Source organism: Myotis daubentonii, chromosome 4, assembly GCF_963259705.1.
Source record: "Myotis daubentonii chromosome 4, mMyoDau2.1, whole genome shotgun sequence".
In the NCBI taxonomy this organism is placed as follows: Eukaryota; Metazoa; Chordata; class Mammalia; order Chiroptera; family Vespertilionidae; genus Myotis; species Myotis daubentonii.
The window spans coordinates 116,827,608-116,850,904 of record NC_081843.1 but is presented as its reverse complement, the minus strand read 5'-3'; the positions used below and the strand labels follow the sequence as shown (position 1 = coordinate 116,850,904).

The following is a 23,297-nucleotide window of genomic DNA, read 5'->3' as shown; positions in this document are numbered from 1 at the left end:
GTGGGTTTATTTTCTGCTTATCCTCCTGTATTTTCATTTTTACAAAGGACTTTTATCTTTTATAATGTTTCCTTTTGCCCTGGCTGGTATGGCTTAGTTGGTTGGGCATCGTCCTGTGCACCAAAAAGTCACCAGGTTGATTCCCTGTCAGGGCACATGCCTGTGGTTGCAGGCTCCATCCCCAGTAGGGGGCGTGCAGGAGGCAGCCAATTGCTGTTTCTCTCTCACAGCAATGTGTGTTTCTCTCTCTCCCCCCTCCCTTCCTCTCTAAAATTCATAAAGATAAATAAATAAATAAAGCCCATGTTTCCTTTAGAAAGAAATAAAGAAAAGGAGGAAAGGAGGGAGAAGGAAGTAGATGATGTGTGTGAGGAGAGGGAGAGAGCGCCGCCTGGCGAGTGCTACCGCAGACGGTGGGGCTGGAATGCAGAGGTTACAGTTGCCACGGGTGTGGTGCTGACTGCGTGGAGGACATCGAGGGAGGCTTCTAGGAGGCCATGCTGTGGGCTGAGCTGGCAGATGGGAGAGCGTGAGCCGCGTGGGAAGAGGCAGCCTCAGTGCAGAAGGCGGGGCAGGCCTGTTCTGTCCGGCGTCTGCAGGTCGTTTGCAGGACGAGCACACAGCCGCCGTGGCCGTGGCTGTGGCCGTGACCATAGATCGTCAGTGGGGCCAGAAAGTGCATGAAGGGAGCCGTGACCAGCAGCGTAAGGTTCAAGAGGCGTCACAGGCTCATCACACAGAGCCCTGAGTGCAGACTCCAGGGTGTCTGCGGACGTGGGAACTGGGTCACAAGGGAAACGCACTCTGTACCAAGGGCTGTGGTCACAGAGCCTTTGAGCGCCATGAGGACAATGGCAGAGCCTCACGCTCGGCAAAGCACCCTCGTTATCCTCGGGCACAGGTTTTCATATTGCTTTACACGTGTGTAATATGCAGCACATGTAATTCTACACACAGTGTACCACATATCAGGACACTGCTGACAGCGGGGACTGTCTGTGGGGTTTACGCCCTTCCATCCGAATGGGACGTCACTCTCACCTCCACAGTGAAGACGGGAGAGCAAACGGAACGTGTTTGCTGCCACCGCTGCTCCTTCACCGCCGTGTGTCCCTCGCCGAGTGGTGCCAAACCTCATGCTAAACCCAAAAGCAGTCCCAGATGCAGGCGAGAGACCTGAGCTTACACTCCGTCCCAAACATCACCTCAGCAGCTTCCTTCTCCCTGAACATTACTTTCTAACTAGAACATATTTTCTAAACGCACGCCCATCCTGATAAGTGGCACAGCAATTCATTTTTTTTTTTTGACAAATACATTAGCTAAACATTTAAGCGCACATTAAATATTCTACCATCTAAACTGGGAGTATAGAAAACACTGCAATAAGAAGGGAAATGCCTGTTTGGGGATGTATGCACATTGTGAACAACCGCACTCCCTCGTTACTGTGCTGCACACGCTTTGTGTTTTTAAGTGTCCACCCACCCGGAGCTGTCTTCATGCTCTAACACAGTGGTTCTCAACCTTCTGGCCCTTTAAATACAGTTCCTCATGTTGTGACCCAACCATACAATTATTTTCGTTGCTTCTTCATAACTGTAATGTTGCTACTGTTATGAATCGTCATGTAAATATCTGATATGCAGGATGGTCTTAGGCGACCCCTGTGAAAGGGTCGTTCGACCCCAAAGGGGTCGCGACCCACAGGTTGAGAACAACTGCTCTAGCACATGACTATTTAGTCGGAACGGGGCAGGCCTGCTCGCCCTTGGTGCTCTGACCTTGAAAAGGTCACTGTTTGCATCGGGTGAGTCTAGACCAGCCGTGGGCAAACTACGGCCCACGGGCTGGATCCGGCCTGTTTGAAATGAATAAAACTAAAAAAAAAAAAAAAAAAAAAGACCGTACCCTTTTATGCAATGATGTTTACTTTGAATTTATATTAGTTCACACAAACACTCCATCCATGCTTTTGTTCCGGCCTCCGGTCCAGTTTAAGAACCCATTGTGGCCCTCGAGTCAAAAAGTTTGCCCACCCCTGGTCTAGACAGATCCCCCTAGTCCAAGAGCGCCTGCATCCATCAGCCTCAGAACACAACCTCATTGTGTGAAGAGAGGAGAGTGACTCATTGATGGCTACAGAACAAGACGGCCAGTTCCTCACACTAATCCAATCAGGGGCAAATCGGTTTATCTGATGTGTTTCTCCAGTGATTTCAGAGGTGAGCAGAGAGTAGAGAACATCTAGTTCAAAACAACATTAAAAAAGCACACATGCCATTTTGGGATCGCACCTCAGCGTGTTAGTGTCACTGGGCTGTGTCCTGGGTGGGCGAGAGTCCACCCTGTTACCTATCAATCTGTTTCCAGAGGAGAAGTATTGATAAGAGTCCTCTTCTCTCGCCCACTTGAAAAGGAGAGCTGCCCTAAGAATTAAACTGCGTTTGTGTGTCGGGGAGTGGTTGGGGATGGGGGTTGGGGTGAGGAGGGAGGATGAGAATTAAAAAAAAAAAAAAACAAAGAAAAGACAGACACAAACAGCTATAGAACTCACAGGTCGTCATAGGAGTAATTGCTGAAACTTCCGTTAATTGGCCCTAAAATGGAGACCATTCAGGACACCTGCCGATGGTTACTCGTCTGTGTCTGTCGGGCACTGTGAGCACACACACGCGCGATGCGCATGCAGAGACGGCCAGACCAGAGGGCTGGGCAGCACCGCAGTTCTCCTTGCCTCACAGTGGCCGGCCTGGTTCCCTAGACCTTTCATGTCTAGATAGAAACCCCAGTGAATGAGTGCTGAGGGTTAAGGCCTTCAGCAGAACCACCCAGGCACTGCCACCTCTAGGGTGGAAACAGAAACGGAAATGAAGACACACTGCACGATTTGCTCAGTTCCAGCGAGTCACTGATCACCCGAAACCTGCCCAGCACCTCCTAGTCCAGAGGAGAGAGGACCACACCCACCCGGCCCTTAGGGACTCGCAGATGGGCGGCAGAGGGATGGGCTGCAGAGGGGGAACCAGTCCCCTGCATGACCTCACAGAAGCTGGTAGCTCCTGCTTCCTCCTCTTCCCTGGCCTTGTCCTGAGAAGTTCTTTAAACTTTTTTTTTTAATATACTTCAGAGAGGGAGAGAGATCGAAACATCAATGATGAGAGAATCGTCGATCGGCTGCCTCTTGCACGTCCCCTACTGGGGATCGAGCCTGCAACCCGGGCATGTGCCGTGACCGGGAACCCAACCATGACCTCTCAGTGCACGATAGGATGCCCAACCCACTGAGCCACACCGTCCAGGCCCCATTCACCCCTTCTTTCTTCACTGATGCAGCTCCTGGCGTCCCTTTCCCTCCTTCCCTCTGACAGTTCCCCCCACAACCTGCCACGTCCCTCCTTCCCCTTATCTCGACGGGGTGGCTCCTGCAGCCCTGAGAGGCACTGTGATAAGGTGGCATGAGACCTGAAAACTGGAAAATCTAATTTGTAGTGTCAGCACTGCTGGTAACATCTCTGTAGCCCCAGCCAGGCACCAACTCTGCCCACACCCTCACTCTGCCCACACCCTCTGGCCTCTGCCTGCCACAGGCTGGGGTCCTAGACTCCTGCAGTTGGTGTGGGTCCTGCAGCCTGTGTAGTCCTGCAGCCTGTGTGGGTCCTGCAGGCAGGTGTGGGTCCTGCAGCCGGTGTGGGTCCTGCAGCTGGTGTGGGTCCTGTGGCCTGTGTGGTCCTGCAGCCGGTGTGGGTCCTGCAGGCAGGTGTGGGTCCTGCAGCCGGTGTGGGTTCTGCAGCTGGTGTGGGTCCTGTGGCCTGTGTGGTCCTGCAGCCGGTGTGGGTCCTGCAGGCAGGTGTGGGCTCAGGTGCTCCCCAGGTGAGGTTGGCCCACTCACTTTAGTTCTCGGTGCAGATGGGTTACTAGTGTGAAGTTGGCCCTGCTGACAGGGTTTCCCCAGGAAACCTCATGAATAACAGTTTTCCTTGAAACTCAGGGGAAGAGCTAACTCATATTCTTAGGGTCATTGTTTCAATATTTTCAAAACTGAGATGGAGAAGAGAACCACTGTTTACGTTGTTTATGCTGTGAAACTTCTGGGACCTCCCCGACCAGCGCTGGGCTGGTCCATGGGGAGTGTGGTGACTGAGAGCACAGGCCGCCAGGTTCCCATTCCGGCTCTGCCGGCCACCTGCAATCTGAGGAGCATGGCTGGAATCCGTGTCCCTGGGCACAGAATAAACTACCTGTCCCTCAGCTCTCTCTACGAAATGGGAACAACACGGGAATGCTGAGTAACAGGGCTGTTGCTGAGCCATGCATCTGGTCCAGCCGAACGTGCGTTTCCACGGCGATGTCTATTATTCAGCCATTTGCTTGATGGGAAGCTCTGGCTGCCACCCTAGCACTGGCTCTAGACATGCTGACCCGCTGAGCCTGCACCGTGACTAAGTCACAGATACCAGACCTCCAAGGGGCGGGGCATTCAGCCGCAGGCTCTAGCTCGACGGAGCACAAGACAGCACTCACAGGCTGCACCCAGCGGCTCCAGGCTGGGCGTTCTACCTGCTGGGCTCCTGGCCTGTAGACTTCCCAACGCAGATTTGCCTCTTTTTAACTGAGTTTTAACTGCACTTCTCAGACTCACTCTGGTGGTTGCTTTAACCTAGTTAAGTCTAGTCACCAGCCACACTGCCCACGAGGGTACGATACGCAGCCCCAGTCAAATTCAAGGCATGGCGACGAGGACAGCAGGCACTGCTCCTGTGTCACACACCCTCCCGTGGAGGAAGCCCAGCTCTGCTCAGAGGGACGTTTACAGAGGAGCCCAGGAGAGCAGCGCGTGGAGGTACCAGCATCCTCCACCCTCGTGGTGCTGTGCTCTTTACAACCAAGGACACGGTTCACGCCAGTACTTAATTCATTGTTCTCGTCCTGCTGCCCCCAGGAAACTCCCCAGGGAATAAAAATGAGCTGAACCCCTAGAACAGTGGTGGGCAAACTTTTTGACTCGAGGGCCACCATGGGTTCTTAAACTGGACCGGAGGCCGGAACAAAAGCATGGATGGAGTGTTTGTGTGAACTAATATAAATTCAAAGTAAACAGCATTACATAAAAGGGTACGGTCTTTTTTTTTTTTAGTTTTATTCATTTCCAACGGGCCGGATCCGGCCCGCGGGCCGTAGTTTGCCCACGGCTGCCCTAGAAGCTAGTGAACCGAGAGGCAGGAAGCCTCTCAGGAGCCGGGTCACAAACAGGCGGTTTAAGGAGGGCATTTAGGGGTCCCTGCAGAGCCTGGAAGGTGGGAAATCACTGCTTTCAATCCCGCTTCCACCTGCAGCCCAATCAGGCACTTTAATGCATGTTTTCTCCTGGAAACAATTTGCCTAAATTTGCAAACAGAAATGTGGCAGGTTGGCCAATGGTCCGTCTGAACAGCTAATTACCAATTACAGAGGAGCCCAGGAGAGCAGGGACCTACTGCCTGTCACGTTGAAACCTCAGGTTCCCAGGTACGGGCGAGCGGAGGGTCCACCAGCAGGTGATGGAAGTCCTGGCCTCGGAGACCATCATGCTGTGAAACCCGTGTGACTCCCACACGGAAGCCCTTCCCGTGGCCTCAGGGTGCAGGACACACCCCATCCGGCGCTCTCCGGCCAGCTTGGTCCTCTGCTGCTGCTGACGCCTGTGGCTGTTTTTAGGGCCCAAGTAAAGTGTAATCTTTTTCTCTTTCTACCTTGTCTTCAGGAATTGATCTTCTATTTAATTATTTCATAAAAATTGGAATGCAAGTTACATTGGCTACAATGTTACCAAATTATGAAGGGTGGATGCAGATTATGAAGTTAATTAAAACAACCATCAATGTCATCTACATCAAAGTGTTTCCACTGACAAAGCAAGACTGTAATTTCCCAAAAATCAATGCTCTCCTATGAAGTGATAAGTGTAGAGTAACAGGACATATTGTGAGAAGCTGGGTCAGACAGTAGCCTCATGGCATGGAGCTGATGATGTGTGAACTGGACTCGAGCCCAGGGCTGTGTTGGGGAGCGGGTAGTTGGCCTTCAGCGCACGGAGAGGTGGAAGCTGAGCTCACAAGTCATCGGATGTAGTCGGAGCTACGTGAACACTTTCCTGCCCGTCAGACTTTCTCACCTCCTCGCGCACTTATGCGAGGAAAATAGGAACAAGCCCTGCTAATTACAGTGCAAGTGAGCCCAGGAGATGCTATTGAGAAACAGGGATCCGTCTGGACAACACAAGAAAAGTCGGGGGGAGAGCACCCTGGCTGGTCTCACCTCGGTATCCACAGTAGGGTTCCTGCAGCCCCAGGGACTGATCACCGATTTCCTCATCTACTTCACGCCGAAATTCCCAAAGAACTCCCCTACTTTTCTCTTACATGGAGTCTCAGTCTTAAGAACGGGCAGACTTCCAGGTATTAACTTCAGTGTTCTCATTCAGAATTTAGAACACACTTTCCTACTAAAAAATGTTATGAAGAATGTCAGTGGAGCTACACAGCCAACATAATTCATAAGTTAGCAAAACTACTGTATTTTTTCTTAAAAGAGGAAGACAGACCTATTGGCTAAAATGAAACGACATGGTTTATATCTCCCCTAAAAGGCATTCCTCTCCGGCCTGCCTCTCAGTCTCTGACAAATGCAGCGATGGTGGCCGACCCCTGGTAGCCGTGCTGGGCAGACCCAGCCTCTGCTCTCCTCCCACACCTGCGTCTCTGCCACCTGTCCAGTAAGTATCACAGACAGGAAGCTTCACCTACTGGGGTTCACTTCTCAAATGCAAACCCCCAATCCAGCAGTCATGCCCCAGTCCCTCCCTCACCAGGCGCTCACCTCTGGCCCCGTCCACCTGCCCACATCACCCAGGGCAGCACCATCAGCCCGGACCCCGTGCCCAGGGCCTGCTGAGACATGCAGCCAGCCAGTCCCAATCCTGCCCACAGCCTCCCCACTCCTCCAGAAACTGCCACAGGGGCTCTTGCCACAGGCTGTCTCTCCCTCTGCTCCTGACCCTCCCAGGGATTGGCTCGGGGTCCGTGAGTACAACACATGTGGGTGGCAGCTGTCTGCTGACCTGTCGGCCTGGCCACCCCTAAGTAATGCCAGAGCCTCTATTTTAAAACACCCTCTTCCCCCTGCTTCACGTCCACCTCCTGCACCCGACGGTGACACAGCGTCTGCGGATCGTGTGGTTGGTGAGCACACGGTGGACAAGCAGATGGCATCTCTGGGACAAGAGACCACCACGGCTCAGACCAGGCAGGCCCTTTGGGTGGCAGCCCTGGCCCTGACCACCTGAGGACATGCTTCCTATGAGCTCAGCCAGAAGGAGCTCAGGAGTGAAGGCGGGAAGGGTGCCGATGAGGAAAAGAGATGCAACAGTGAGCAAATACTCATGATGACTCTTAAGGACACATAATCCTGTTGCCTACCTGCTCCATGCAGTTCACCCTTTGAGCTCTAAGCCAGTCTCCCATAGTCAGAGCCAACACCAACTTCTGGACGTGAACAATGCAGACCCGTGCTTTCCTGGGGAAAGGGAGCTACGCAGTGTGGTCACCTGCACAGTGTAGCCACATGCACACAGCATGGCTGCCTGCACACAGCGTGGCCGCCTGCACACAGTGTGGCCGCCTGCACACAGTGTGGCCACCCACACACATGGCTGCCCTCACAGGACCGGGCAGGAATGGCCAGACTCTACTGCAGGCTTCCCTAAGCTCAGGGCTCCCATAGCGGTTACCCGGACGATGACAATAAACACAGGAGAGGTGCTCAGTGTAGGATGCTGCATGACTTGTGATCTTCTCACTGGGAAGAAATCTCTACATGGCCATTCTTGAGGCCTAACTACTTTTTAAGTTAGAAGCAAAAGATTACAGGCCCCAGCTGTGAGATATTTCTCCATAATTAAAGTGAAAAACCACACTGAATCTGTCCCCAGTATATTCATAGCAGCATTAAATAGATACAAAGTAATAAAGGAACCAGCCTAAATACTTGGAGTCTCTGAAATCTTGAAAATTTTGATTGGAGTCTCATAAAAATGACAGTGAAACCGAAGTGTGCAGGAATGCTAAGGCAGTGAAGACAGCGGGAGCGCACGTGCACTGACTGTGACTCGTGCAGGCGAACGGCGATGTTCTCTAGACAGGCTCGCTCCCAGGCGGTGATGGACGTCAGCAGGAAGGACACGTCCGAGAAGAAACGTCACGTTTCTGTGGCTGTAGCCACGCTGTACTTGGCTGTGGGCTGCGGGAAACCAGCTGTCCAGGGTGTGGGTGTGGAGACCCCATGCAGCACACCAGGGAGCAGAAACAGGGAGTCCCCAGCTCTGCCTCCTGACAGAATCCCTCCTGAGGCCTGGCCTCGGGTTGGAGCTCCCGGGCCTGTGGGTGCCTGACGAGCAGGCCCGACACAGCACAACTGCCCTGACTCAGCACTGGCCTCGCGGAACTGGCGGGTCAGCACCAGACCGGCCGGCACCAGCGGACTGGACTTGAGACCCTGCTCTGCCTCGTCTCTTAGCCTCTCTACACCTTGGTTTCCTCTCCTGAAGGTAGCTCTCCTGTGGGCAGTTTAAAATCAGGAGAGTGAACAGAATTACATTGATATCTGCAGCCGTTTGGTGCATTGGACCAATCACGACGGTTTTCGTTTCTGTGAACCCACTTTGTGTCTCCCCCTTTGAAACAGACAAGAGGCTGAGATATGGCCACAGAGTCAGAGACGCAGGTCTGCTCTCCTCCTGGCTCCTGGTGCAGGCTCCTGAGACCCTGAGGTCCATCGTTGGTGACTACTCACAACAGCCCTCCCTCCACCCAGGTCTTGCCCACAAGGGGACCCCTGGCGGCCCCTCCAAGGCCTCAGGACGAGGACTATTTGCAGAAGAGCAAACCATGGGATCAAAGGACTAGAATGGACGTTCTGAATACCAGGTTAATCAGCAATGGCCAGTGATTTTAATCCACTGGGGCCTGGAATGGAAGGTCCACACACCCTGAGGAGGAAATGTGTGCACGTCGGGGGGGAGAGCGCACCATCGTGCAGGTCCCATGCCCAGAGGGGACACAGAAGCAGCACCTCATCCCTCCCACCCTCTGTCCTGTGCGCCTCTTCTCTCTTCTGCTCCTGAGTTGTGTCCTTTATAATCCTATCTAATAAAGAGGGAATATGCTAATTGACCCCACACCATTGCAATGATGGCAGCACCCACAGCCAATAAGGAGGGAATATGCTAATTGACTGTCCTGTGCACCTCTTCTCTCTTCTGCTCCTGAGTTGTGTCCTGTGGGCAATAAGCCGTTACCTGTGAGTCCCTACCACTCCTGGCGTCGTGTCAGACAGCAGAGAACAAAGGAACTGCTGGTGTGCCAGTCCCACACATGTGGTATCAGTGTTGGGAGCAGGAGCGAGGGTAGCACAGGCCAAGATGACCGCACATCTTGACAACGTGTTTGCACGTTGGGAGAAGTCCGTGGAAATACCATGAACCGGGAAGAGCAGCCGGGCAGTGATGGAAATGCAATGAGACAGCACACCATCAACGTCAAACACATTCCCAAATAAATGACTTCCTGAAGCCAACAGACAGTGGGAACTGTGCAGCCTCACTGTTTTCCCGGCGCTCACACTTCATCACCAAGCAGGCCCCAGCTGTGGGAACAACAGCAGGGCACTCCCGGTCACTCCGCACGCCTCCTCACGCCTCCGCTCACGGCTGCTCAAGCCCCTTCTAAGACACTTCCCCCAGCACCTGGGACACGCCCTGTAAGAGGGCCACCGCACAACCATGCACCGCCTGCGAGGAGACTTCTCATGACAAAGCCACGGGCACATCCACTTCCCCGCACTCTCCCCTGACTGCAGCTGGGCTGGGAAGACCCCAGTTAGACAAGGGGAAGAGCAGGAACCCACTGCAGACACCTGTGAGGACGCCAGTCTGTGCACCGAGAGCTGAGCTGTGGAAGGGCACCCAGTGTCACCGCCATGTGCATAAGGGCGCTCTGCCCACAGCCTGTCTCTCAGCTCCTGCGAGCGGTAAGGCTCACCCTGGGTTGGGGCCAGCCCAGCACCTGCACCAGGTGGTGTCAGAACCAGCTCAGGAGAAACCTCCCTCGTGGGAAAAGCCTGTTTGCAGCTCAAATCGACGTCAGCAGCTGAGCATCATGGATAGGAAAAGGGGCCCGCACTCACGGAAATGGCCGACCGGTGGCCTACGCTTTACTTCGCAGACGTGAATGCGTAGCAGTTCTCTCCTGTGCACCCATGTTCCTGATCCTTCGTCTCCCATCTGACCTTGGCCCCACTGCCCACCTGCATTTCTTCTGTCTCTCACTGGCCACTCTGATTTACCCCAGCAGTTTGGTGACAAATCCCTGGTCTATTGATGGAAGCAGGGAGGCCAGCTGGTCTCTAAGCTGATGGAGCTCCTTGTGCTCAGGGAAACCACGTTTAAAATACACGCTTTATGCCTCTTGCTTTGTTTTCTTTGTGTGGACAAACACACCTATTAGGGCTGAGGACACAGAGTCTGTGAAGTGTAAATCAACCTCGCCTGAGGTTGCAGCTGGGATTTTTGAAGGGACAGACTTCGCTTCCCTGCATTTGGCTGTTTGCCTGCGTCCTGTGGCATCACAGGTGAGACCCACTTTGCTGGTCTGTGGGTTAGAAAGGTGGAGAGGAAGGCTTCATGGTGCTCAAGGTCACGGGGTCATAGGCCGAGCAGTCCGACCGCTCCTCCCCCCAACATAGTGGCCATACGTTTTCCTTTTTCTGGGCGCTCATAAGAAGCACGACTTGACAACAGGCACAGTTTCCAAGCCTTAAAGAGGCTTCGCTCCCGCCCTAAAACAGTGCCGCACAGCAAAGCGCTGCATCGGACTGTGGCGCGGAGATGGGCAGGAGCCCTCCCCGCACACGTGTGCCCCACGCCCAGGACCGAGCACACTCGGCACAGCCACTCACCCAGATCTGAAGCTTGATTCTCTTCTCGTTCTTGAACACAGTCTTCACTTTGAAGTCGATGCCCACGGTGCTGACGAAGGCGGACGTGAAGGAGTCGTCCGCGTAGCGGAACAGGAAGGAGGTCTTGCCCACGCTGCTGTTGCCGATGATGAGCAGCTTGAACATGTAATCAAAGTTCTGGTCGGAGGAGTCTTTCTGGCCAGACCGGGCGTCCTGGGCGGCGGCCATCTGTGGGGGAACAAGGAGGGGTCAGCCCACCGTGGACGGCAGCAGAACCCACTCGCATGGGCTGTGAGCAGATGCCAGGCCCTGGGGACAGGCAGTGGCTCTGTCCCTGAGGCGTGTCCATGGCCATCGGTCCCCCTGCAAGGTGGGGGCAGGCCCACAGCTGCCCAGATGCACTGGCGCTGGCCCTGCACGGCATTCAGAGCCAACCAGAGCACCAAGGGGACATCCATGGGCGACATGAAAAGCAAAGATGTGAGGACGGGCTGAGCACGTGGGCTCCGACACACAACCCCGCAAAGGCAACACCACGGGTCCGAGCGGCAGGAGCTGCTTCCCGAGGGACCAGTAACTAGAGGCTCCCGTCTCCTGGGCAAGCACACCCAGGCATCTCTATTTCATCTATTCCTATCGCGTTACCACAGCAGCCAAACACACGGCAGCTCTTTCAAATCGAGAACCATGACGATGGCAAGTACATATGGTTCACACAACGTGCCGGGAACCAGTCATTCCTTTAACCCTCATGACTGCCCAGGAGGCGGTGCCTCATTATCTCCACATTAAAAGGAGAACACGGAGGCTTAGCAGCATGGAGCAGTGCACTCAGTTTCAGTGACACGTCCCAGAGGCATGGGGGCAGGCCCTCCACCCTGTCTCCAGCAAGGACGGGACTATTACGTTGGAAAGACCAAGGAGGAGGCTATGCTCTGGGAGGTGCATCGACAAGGAACCCCACCTGGATCAGCCACACACACACCCCCGCCTCCGCCCACCACATGCTCCTGTTTGTTATTGTAAGTCTGCACCTCACTTCCCTCTCACGTGAAATGGAAGAAATTGTGACCTCACTTGGGACATGTGTGAAAGTAATGCTCGTAGAGCAGACGTGTAGAGCACCAGCCCAGCATGGAGAAGGCTGCTGTTACTTTACATGTTCCTCTTTCTCTTTTTCAAATGATCGCCTAACATCTACGGAGACCAAGCAGCCTTACTTCCAAGTGCCATCTGGCTCGTGCAGAAGAGGCATGTGGAACACGGAGTCACATACATCTTCCCGCCCCTTTTCTGACGCGATGAATCTTCGGCGATCGCCACTGGTCACGGGCACCTGTTCTAGTTCATGACAATGGAATGACATAAGCACCCAGAGCCTCCGCCACACGTCACAGGTGTCCACGGTCACTGCACTGGACAGGACGGGCACCAGCACGGTCCTCAGGGCAGAGAGTCCTCAGGGCAGAGCGAGGCCACACTGTCCCTTCCATTTCCCACAGAATCAGATGAACAATTACAGCTTCCTGTGGGGGGGGGGGTGGTCAAAGAGCGAGGCCAGCGGACAGGGGGACAGACGCTAGAAACAGAACAGAGTGCTCAGCCTCACCCACGCCAAGGTTGTTGAGGTCAGGTGTGCATGTGTGTGCGCGCGCATGTGCGTGTGTGTGTGCATGTGCATATGTGCATGTGTGCACGTGTTTATAGACAGCCGAGGGCCATGGAGAAAGGGAGAAGGTAAGATAACATTTTCCCTTTTGACAAATACTTACTGCCAGTAAGAGAACACAACTGTGAGTGTAAGAATAAAGACAAAAGAAAGCCAGTCGATATTATAAAATGCTGATTGCGCTCACACTTCCTTACTAAGTACACGCATAGGCATTTCTCTTTTTAAGTCAAATAACGACACCGAGGTCTCCAGTCATTACGACACGCACAGCATTGGCCAGAGGGAAGGCCTGGCCACTAAATGGCAGGTGTCCCCACTTCCCTTTCTGGCTCAGGGCAAACCCCCCACGAGTACCAGCCAGGACAGACCCAGGGACGTCACCCTGACGTCGGGTGAGCAATGAGGTCTGGCTCTGAGGCCGCTGGCACCCAGACCGCCTGGTGGCTGTGTTGCTGGGCACATTCCTGCCGACATCGTCCTTTCAGCTCATGCAGCTGCCGAGCTCAGCCAGGCCTGCGAGTGCCATTGTTGGGATCCTGTCACCATCTTTTATGGAAACCAGCCCAGATCCTGCTTCTGGGTTGGCCACGTTCAGTCAGGCACAGTGAGAACAGACAACACAGACCCAGGCTGCTCACTGCTCAGCCTGACAGCGACCACTGAGGGGGGATGCTCCTGAGCCCCGTTCCCTCAAATAAAATGTGGTAAATTCTCTGCTGCTGTTAATCCCAAATCTTACTCCAAAATTAGACGCTTCCAAACCTGCAGAAATAGAGACCTCCTCAATGTATAGACTTTGATTATAACTGTGGAGGTTTAGGTGGAGAAAATCGCAGTGCAGCTTTTCCCCGGACAGGAATTGAGTATGCTCATCCTTGCGTCTGCTAATCCTCTGTGCTGGGAGCAGAGAGGAGGGTGGCACAGAGGGTGGGTGGGCACAGAGGGCTCAGGCGAGGGAGGCAGAGCTGCGGGGATGGGGACCCCAAGCCTCTGAAGGGTTAAGGAAAGGAGTTTGCTAACCACTATTCTGGAAGATTTTTGTTAATATTTCCTGATTTATATCCCCAATAAGACTCACAGAGAGCCAAGAAGCTGTGCTTGGGAATGCATGTGTATTATTAAACTTTAGAATAAAGTAAATCCTGGCTCAGAGGGTGGACAGAGAGCCGGGCGCCTTGCTGAGAACAGAGATGAGGCAGTTCAGCGGGAATGTAGAGGGAATCACAGGCGCTCACTGAGCGAGTACACTGACACCCTACATACCAACTCGTGCGGACATTTTCCACATTTTCGTGGAAAAATAGAGCTAAAATCTGGAAACATGAATAGGCATGAAGTAACCTCCCACAGAGCAAAATGGATTTCAGAAAAGATACAGAAAAAATAACTCTTTAAGTTCCATTCATCTTGAATTAATTTCCAACAAAAGCACCACAGAGTAAAACGAGTCTTGAGAGCGGTGCCACCTCCCCTGACCCCGGCCCCCTTCCCAGCACCCAGGCTCAGGGAGACTCTGGCCTGCCCTTCACACCAGGGGCCGGAGTGAGCCAGCTCTGAGCAGCCTATGTCGCAGCTTAACAACTGCAATGGCCATACATTTTTTTCTTGGATTTCTGTGAAAATTCCCTCCTGTAGCTGCTGCCCGTGTGTTCTAGATTCTGCCGGTGGGTCCTCTCCCATCGGAGGGACCGCTGGTGTCTCAGGGACCAAGCACAGCCCCGAAGCGTCATCTGCTCCTCTGGGTGGTCCCAGCTGTGAGGCTCACATGGACATCTCTCCGGGGTTGGCACAGGGGAAAGTGTGCCGTTGTGTCCAAACACACATGACTTCTCGTAAAGACTCCTGGAAGGCTCAGCACTTTTTCACAGTAATTGTCACACACACAGGCCTCCCCCATCCCGGCCCATCCTTGGGCAATTCATTTTTAATGGAAATGTCAAGCTTTATATTGACCCTATTACATTTTCTTTTGTTTGCTTTGATCTGTGATTTAATTCAGATCTGATCATTTTATGTCCTTTCATAAAAAATAGTTATCCATTCCATATTTGTGTCATTTATAAGTTTGATCAATACGAATTTAATATATTCATTGAAGACCTGATCAAAATGCAAATCAGATAGAAGACAAAAAGAATGAACTTGTTATGGTGTTGAATCTATACATCCATGCATGCGGCCTCTACAGTAGAGGTCTTCTCTGAGGAATTGGACATTTTGGCGCAAATCCTTCACCCTGGGTGCTGAGCTTTGCAAAGGGTCTGCACACTGGATGCCGCTGCCCAGACAAGCTGAGTTCTGGAAACTCTCTCACCCCTGGAGAGGCAGGACCCTCTGTGGGCTCAGGCTGTGGTGTGACCTGTGGCAACTCCCTGTCAGACATGAGGAGGTCCACCCACTAAGAAGAAGGCACTGTGTCCTTTTTAAAAAAAATTGATTTCAGAGAGGAAGGGAGAGGGAGAGAGAGAAACATCAATGATGAGAGAGAATCATTGATCAGCTGCCTCCTGCACGCCCCCTACTGGGGATCGAGTCTGTAACCTGGGCATGTGCCCTTGACTGGAATCGAACTCGGGACCCTTTAGTCCACAGGCTGAAGCTCTATCCACTGAGCCACACCAGCCAGGGCAGGCAGCATATCTTCAGAGCAGAGCCGGGTCCTGCTCAGCTCAGCTGTGGAAGGTGGCCTTGACCTTCTCCATCAGTCATTTAAAAAAATAACACAGCTGTACTCTGCTTCCCTCACGCCACGAGAAAGCACTGAGAGCTGCAGGAGCTGCGTCCACACTGGAACCGCAGATGAAGAATGTCTCTCGCAAGAGTGTGTCTTCCCGATAACAAAGTAAGAGCTAGACATAATGGACATACCCAGCACTATGCATACAAGGAAAAACCTCTCCAAAATACCAGTAAAATACTCTAACAACTCCCATGGAGGGGAAACTAAATTTTAGTATTAGTATATGTGTCTCCCAAGAAATAGTCATCATTAAATACTTAAAAATATTTAATGTTATTTTTAAATATTTAAGCCCTCAAAAAATGCCTCCAGAGATTTGCTATAAAGATTCCTTCCAAGATTTGACTTTGGCTGGTAAACTCATCCGAATATATTAAGAGTATGAATATCCAAGCTACACACTGGCAGAAAATATTTTAAATATACTTAAAGAACGAATTTCAAAATTATAAACTCTCCTGCAACTAAACAATAAAAAGACAGCCCTCAACACGGACAAAAGGCTAAACAGACACGTCACAAAGGGAGACATAGTGATGGCCAGGAAACAGATGGAAATGTGCAAAGCGTCACTTGTCATCAAGAAAATGCAAGTTCATGTCACAGGGGGATGCCACAAAACACCCATAAAAGGGGCCGGCACTAGAAAGGCCACCGACGCCCTTGACACCATCGAGGCTGTGGGGCCACTGGAATGTTCACGCTGCTGGTGAGAAGGTAAATGGGAAGGTCAAACGGTGAGATAAACAGGGCTCCAGGTTTCACTGTTCCTTATACAGTTGAACATGCACTTACCCTTGACACCAGCAATTCCACTTCTAGGCATTTACCCAAGAGATATAAAAACCTCATATTACAGAAAGAACAATACAATGATGTTTACAGTCTTCATCATAATCGCCTCAAATGGGAAATTACCTCAAGTCCATCAATGGAATGGATTTAAAGAGTATGACAGATTGATACAACCGTACAATACACATCAATGGAACGGAGTGAATTATTGATAAATGCAACAACATTGGATCCTCAAGACACTATTCTGAGCAAAATAAGCTGGACTTGAGAGTACCTGCTGTATGTTGTGCAGTATGTTGATATAAGTTTTATAGAACTACATAAAGTTCTAGAATAGAACTGATTTAAGTGAAAAAAAGTTAAGATTATTGTGTCAGTGGATTAACTGGAAAAAGAATATGAGTGAAGAAAGTTTGGGGGTTGATTGGAGATGTTCTGTATCTTTATCGTGGTATTACAAAGGTGTATCCGTTTACCAAAGTTCATCAAAGTGCTCACTAAAGATTTTTGCATTTCAATGTATATAAATATCTCAAAAAATATGAATGAACAAATGAGAAATGCTGATGACCTATATAATTCCAAATAAATCTAAAAGGTATAATCTTCACAGGTCACAGCATCCTTGGCAATAAATGGTGACCTACTACAATGGGGCCTCTAGCCCAGGAGTGGGGAACCTTTCTTCTGCCAAGGGCCAACTGGATATTTATAACCTCATTCACGGGCCATGCAAAATTATCAACTTAAAAGTTAGCCTGCTATAGTTGGTCAAACATTTAATTAACTCGCCCATAATGCCTTGGCAGGGCCAGACCAAATGAGTTCACGGTCCTCATTTGGCCTGCGGGCCGGACATTCCCCACCCCTGCTCTAGAACCTCAGAACCCAGTCAATGAATGAAAAGGGGAAAATGTTTAGCCCCTACGGCACTTATTTCAGGTGGCACAACTGTTTGTACGCAGCAAGCTGAGTGTCCTTGGTGTAAGAACAATCACAGGAAAACCCATCCCTGAGCATGAAAATATCGTTGCTTCCTGGAATAGGATGGTGAGGAAAGGAATTTCTAGTTCCAGTATAAGCTTAAAATGGCAGGGGAAATTGTGGTTACGCATGTAACAAATCCATACCTTCTTGGACTGAAATGTGGAACTGGAAAATCATTTTCACACCACAGAGGTTTACTTTGCTATAGGTTAACTCCCCTTTCTAGCCTCACGGAGGAAAGGTGGGCACCTCAGAAATCTGCTCAAATGGAGGAGGAACATTTCTCCAATGTCACCCAGGTTTTTCTCCGTTTCTGTAAGGTACGGAACTAAATTTCCGTTTCTTATAAAGATAAAGGGATCATCATTGAGGCTGGACAGGGACAGAAGTTCATCAGTAATGAACTGCAAGAGTGCCATGTACTTCTCATGGTCAAATGAAACCATGCCAGTTTGTTCATCAGTTTTTCTATACAGCATGGCTGTATTTAATAGTGAGTATGGCTTTTCACCTCAACTTCATCTTCAGCCTGCATCTATATTCTTTCTTCAATCCTCCTCATTTGTAGCCAGACCTCTTTTATTTTTATTTTGTTTTCACACTCTACTTCATCCATTGGGTAGATGTTTTCCTTTGAAATTTGCCAGTCAGGAGGCTCTGCATTGATGAGATGACCCAAAAAGCTTGTGGATAACAAAACTGAAGACTAAGCATTTAATGAGAGACAATGGATTCATCCCATTTGGTCCTGTGAGAGAGTAAGCAAACCTGCAGGAAATTCAAATCCCGGAACCAAAAAGCCGGCCATTTTTACAACAACGTCCCTTCCGAAATGTTTGGTTTACTTCACACAAGTTTGTTTTCTAAAGAGAACATAGAGACAATTTTTCTTTCTTCTGAACCGAATGAAGGGATTAATTTACATCAATAGAGCCCTCACTCTGCACAATCCTCTTCTTGGGGAGCCCAAAATCACCAAAGGAAGAACCTAGGTTTCTAGACTGAGATCTGGCAGAGTCTCAAACCTGCCATGTTGGGATAGTTCCTTATTCTTAATAAGCTGCAGTATTGTGGCTGTAATGAGAAATGGTGACCTCTAGGACTGCCTTATATTTACACACACACACACACACACACACACACACACACACACACAGCGACCTGAATGCAAGGCACAGTGGTGCTTGGTGCAGACAAAGCACTAAATGAACTGGAATTTGTTCAGTCTGGCTCCTGAATCAAATGACAGTTTGTCCATCAGTCTTTGCCTCATGTTATGAGCACTGCTCCACTTGGCCTCGGGATTGATGCAGGCACTGAATCAGAAGGCACACAACGACCATCTCCTGCACTAACATGCTAGCCCATCACCTGGAACACTTACCCAATGCACACCTGGTTATTTAGTTATGAAGGAAATATAGATACTAAATGTTATCACTGTATATTATTTTAACAGTCACTATAAAAAGCAATTATTATCCATCACTTTGCATCAACTCAAAGAGCAATAGTTAAAAAAAAATGCTTATGTCAGAAACAACTACCTTGAACAGAACACCTTTAAAAGACCTTATAGAATTTTCCAAGGCTTCTTTTATTTAAGAAAATAAGCAAGTAAAATATGAAATCAACAATTAAAGAGCTCATTTTGTTTCACATCAATAAATGAACTAAATATTTTTAAGTGGTGAAAAGAATCTCTTAAGATAATGTAACTATTGGATGAGATTTTGATTGTTACTCATTGTCCAGAAACCTAAGTAAAATTTGGGACATATATTTAAAATAATGATGTAGTTCATTCAGTTTTAAATGGAAAGAAAAAGAAATGTCAACTATTTATCTCGTTGCATTTTCATATATCAAAGTCTCCTGGGATGGGATCGTGCGTCAGAAGTATGGGTGCTGAGACATTATTGCCACTTAAGAAATATGAAGCATGATTATAGGTTTTATTCTTCCTATCATTATGTTTGCAAACCTGATTATAATGAAGAGTGTGTCACCCAAACAACAATTTACTTGTTAAATTGAAACAATGAATGTGCTTTAAGTAAATATACCACAGAAAATTAGTTTTTGATTTCTTAAAATGTACATATTATTCATGATAGTTTTGGGGCACTTAAATATTTAATCTCAAAAATCTAGTCCAATCAATAAAGTACACCATAAATATGAAAATAACTGCATTCATGAACAAATTTATTTCATCACCTATTTTTATATTAATTCTTCATTTAAGTGCCTTCTATATAGTTCTATGAAATAATTTAAAATATTTCCTAAGGCATTCATTTCATTTAATTTTGTAACATTTTAGTGACCCTCTAAAGACTCTAAGCAACTCTTGTACACAAATAAAAATCAAGATGCAGTGTGCTGACTTTTTTCATAATTTATTTTGATTTCAGTGGATATAAGGGGTTGACTTAACTACTACCCATCTACTTTCAAACTCTATTGTCAATGTTTACTTCTAATCAAATACAACTAATTGAGCCAGTTGGCTCCAGGCAGGATCTCCAGCAATGGCAAATTATCAAAAGCCAATATATCTTGATTGCCACCGCCTGTACCTTTATTGTCTGTCCAGATTGTGTTCACATCAGTTCATAATGAAAAGCCACGTCACACACAGAGGGACAGGAAACACACCAGGGGGCCCCCCCTTCTCGGGAACAATCAGATTGTCAATAACCCACAAGGTAACTGGAGGGCTTCCATCCTGTAACCTTCAACAAAGAGATTCTGCGGACTGGATTTCCATTAGCGACCCAATCAGTGCCCACCTCCACGCACACAGCCTATAAATAGATGGAGGTACACAGAGGCATGTGCTCAAAGTCCTTGGTTCATGAAGAAAATCACTGAAAACGTTTAAGCAGGAGTTACCGTCAAATATTTATTCGGTTGGATTTGGCAGCAGAGGTGGGTTCTCGGGAGAGACTCCCGTCGCAAATGGGGAGCCCCACTCTCCTGCGAACCCCGTCCGCCAGCGCCTTTCTGCTGCGCGTGGCTCGGGAACAGGCTGATGTCCAGCGTTCACTCGTCTTCACTGGGAAACAAAATGTCATCACGATGCTCAGGCGCCCGAGTCCAGGGAAGCAAGCCCAGGGGGAGTGACGGGCCGGGCGCACAGCTGTGGCCCCAGCGCGGGGGAGGAGGGGGCAGGGTCTGGGGGGCAGGAGTGAACCTGCCGGGGTCAGAGGTGAAGGGCAGGGGTGAACCAGCCGGGGTCAGAGGGGAAGCGGCTCTCGGGTGCGCCAAGCCCTAAGCGCCCTTCCTCCCCCGGCTCGGACGCGGCGCGGCCCCTGACGGAGGACGGGCCGTGGGGACCGTCATACCGCCTCCCCTTCCCCTTCCCGCTCGTGGAGGCGCTCGGTCGTCCCGACCCCAGGACCGCTGGACGCCCCCCGCTCCGACGCCTGTGCGCGCCCCGCGGCCACAGACCCGAGGAGACGAGGACACACGACCCCGCGCCCCGTACTGCGGTTCACCGGCTCAGGACGCGCTCAGGTCCCTGCGGAGCCCCTCATCCCGGCACAGCCCGCGGCGCGGGGACCGTCTGTCCGCGGACCGAATCGGAGCCGGCTCCGCGCCGTGGCCGCCTGGCCCGAGCACCCCCGTCAGTCCCTCCCGAGGCCCCCCGCTCCGCACAGACCCACCTGCACGGGAGCTTCGTGCCTCATTGTTCTCGGTCCTCGCTCGCGGGGACGACGGCGCTGGCCGGGCACGCGCTCCCCGCTCCGCTCCCGGTCCGCCGACCCGCCGGGGATCAGCACCGGCGCTGTCCCCTCCTGGGGCGCATGCGCGTTGCTGCCCGGCGCGCGCGTTCCTGGGAGTTGTAGTCTGAGCCCCGGACGCGTCTTGCGAGCCTGCGAGCCGGGAACTACAACTCCCGGCGATTCAGCGGCCAGACCGCCGCCCCCACAGCCGCTCGGCCGGCTACTTCAGCAGCGACCCCGCTCAGCCCCGCCGCCCGCCCCTCCCCCGGTGCGGGCGAACGTGACCCCAACTCGGCTCACTGCAGGTTTCTGGTTCCCACCTGTCACCTTGCGAAGCGACCCCGTGAGTCCCGGGTAGGAAGCGCTGCCTGGTGCTAAAGACCAACAGAAACGACCCCAGGACCGCTGGACGCCTGCGCGGGGTCCCACTCTCCGCCCTGCACCCGCCGTGCCGACCCAGCAAGTGTCTTCCACAGGCAAGGGGGCTGGTGTCACATTGTCACCCCGAAGCGCAGGGAGAAAACGACGGACAGCACACACACGATCCAAGTGAGTTCCCGCACAATCGCGTTAGGCGCGCGCGCACGCACACACACCCCCTGCTCACACGCATTCACATTGGCACACGCACGCGCTCACTCGGACACACCCTCACACTGACGCGCGCGTGCACACACAGGCACACAAACACGCGCGCTCGCACACAGCCACTCACGCACACACACGCGCGCACACTGTCACACACACACACTCAGGTCCGGAGGCGCGGGCCCGCGGGCCCCAGGGCGCCCTCGCTCACCTTCCCGTACAGATCCATGGCGGGCGCGGCCCCTTCTCCCAGTCGGGTTCCTGCCACCGGAGGCGCGGTCTCCGCAGGAGGCGCAGACACACAAGCAGCACAAAGACGAGGTGGGGGAGGATGGCGGAGGGCGAGAGGGACGTGGGCGCCTGCTGACGCGGACAGAGGCTCGTTCCCCGGGAGGCGCGTGCAGTCCAGGCGCCACGCAGAGAACCGCTCCCAGCCCCAGCCCGGGCGCGCGGGGATGTTCACCCAAAGCCGGTCCTACAAAGGGAGCAGGCGCATCGCTGGAGCCAGAGCCGGCAGCGGAGGGCAGCCGGGTCCTTCCTCACGTGCAGTCACTCCTCCCACAGCTCACATGTTTCACTCTAGTGCAGTCACCTTTCCTCCTGGTTGGCTGACATGTGTGGCCGCGCATGTTCCCTGCACCGCCTACAGGCAGGTCTGTCCCATACCCAGAGGTCCGCAGGGATTGCTATTGGAGGCGGGGTGGGGAAAGATGAGCGTGATGTAGTCCTTATTCTGGGTGAACAGGTGCCCAGGGAGCGGCAGGAACTCTGTCACAGAAGAAGGGAAGAATATTGGAAGGCGGCGTAGTCTCCGCCCCAGGCACAGGGGACCCTGTGACAAAGCTTTCCCGCTCTGCAATGTGACGGAACTGGAAAAGCCTGCTTAGACACCCGCGTCCCAAGGATCTCTGCACCTGGACTGCAATCACAGCCTCGGAATCAAGGAACTGCCCCAAAGTTAGAATATTCCAGCTCCTGTCGAGAACACAGGGAGAGAGCTTTGGAAGCCTTCTCCACTGTCAGAGGAATCTGGGGTTAGTTGATAGGAAAAATGGTTTTAAAGGGAAAATGTAGTTAATAGAAAGCAAAGGGGCCACCGTGAGTGTCAGTCTGCAACGTGGGCCTCCGTGTTGACCCAGGAGGAGGCTCAGCGGTCCTGAGGCCTCTCTCAGCGGCATGGCTGGGTGAGGACTTCAACCTCTGTCATCGCTGTTTTCTCCTCTGTCCCACATCACTATTCATTATAAATAGGCTTCTCGCTACCCTGTGTTTATTGAACATTTACTAATATTCACTTTGATTGTTGTATTTATCTAGTTTTTCTATATCTGTTACCAGCCTGTGTCTGTGTCAGCTCTACTAAATAGTGAAATTCTATCAAGTGGGGATAGTCTGGCTAACACAGAGCCAAGAACAAAGGCTGTTAACTAGTGGTAATGTGACTGGTTACGTCAAAAATAGAAATAGATGCTTTGTTTCCATCACTGTTACCACCTCTCTGTTGGGATTTACACTGCAGTCAACGCCTGGGACTTGGTGAAAGAGGGCCTCACTGACACCCTCCTCAGGCCCCACGCACACCCACAGAGCAGATGGCAGGTGTCGAGCCTAGATCGCCCCGGCCATTTCCAGTCAAGCGCCCTCTCGGACTCCGTCCCGGCTTTGATTTCAACTCTGTGCCTCCCTCTAATTAAAAATGCTATTGTGTCATGTTCCCTTTGGAAGAAATCAAATATCCTACAATGTCATTGATTTATTCTTAATTAAAAGGAAAAACCATTTTAACTCA

At 51.5% G+C, this 23,297-nt stretch overlaps 1 protein-coding gene and 1 long non-coding RNA gene across 4 annotated transcripts in view; one reads left to right on the top strand and one right to left on the bottom strand.

Annotated features, from left to right (window-relative positions):
- RAB3C (RAB3C, member RAS oncogene family) overlaps positions 1 to 22,078 on the bottom strand; it is a 54,590-nt gene extending 32,512 nt beyond the window's left edge. For 2 of the 3 annotated variants that reach the window (XM_059695073.1, XM_059695076.1), the window contains exons 1-2: positions 20,861 to 21,064; positions 10,993 to 11,220 (exon numbers count right to left, since the gene is read on the bottom strand). In XM_059695073.1, coding sequence (XP_059551056.1) covers positions 10,993 to 11,220; positions 20,861 to 20,884 — 252 coding nt within the window. In that variant the 5' untranslated portion in view covers positions 20,885 to 21,064. Of the gene's footprint in view, positions 1 to 10,992; positions 11,221 to 20,860; positions 21,065 to 21,719 lie in introns of those variants that run through there. The other variant, XM_059695075.1, reaches the window with a different exon arrangement.
- LOC132233820 (uncharacterized) lies at positions 21,102 to 23,297 on the top strand. The gene is made up of 2 exons (XR_009452730.1): positions 21,102 to 21,469; positions 22,826 to 23,297. It is a non-coding gene; the product is annotated as an uncharacterized LOC132233820 (long non-coding RNA).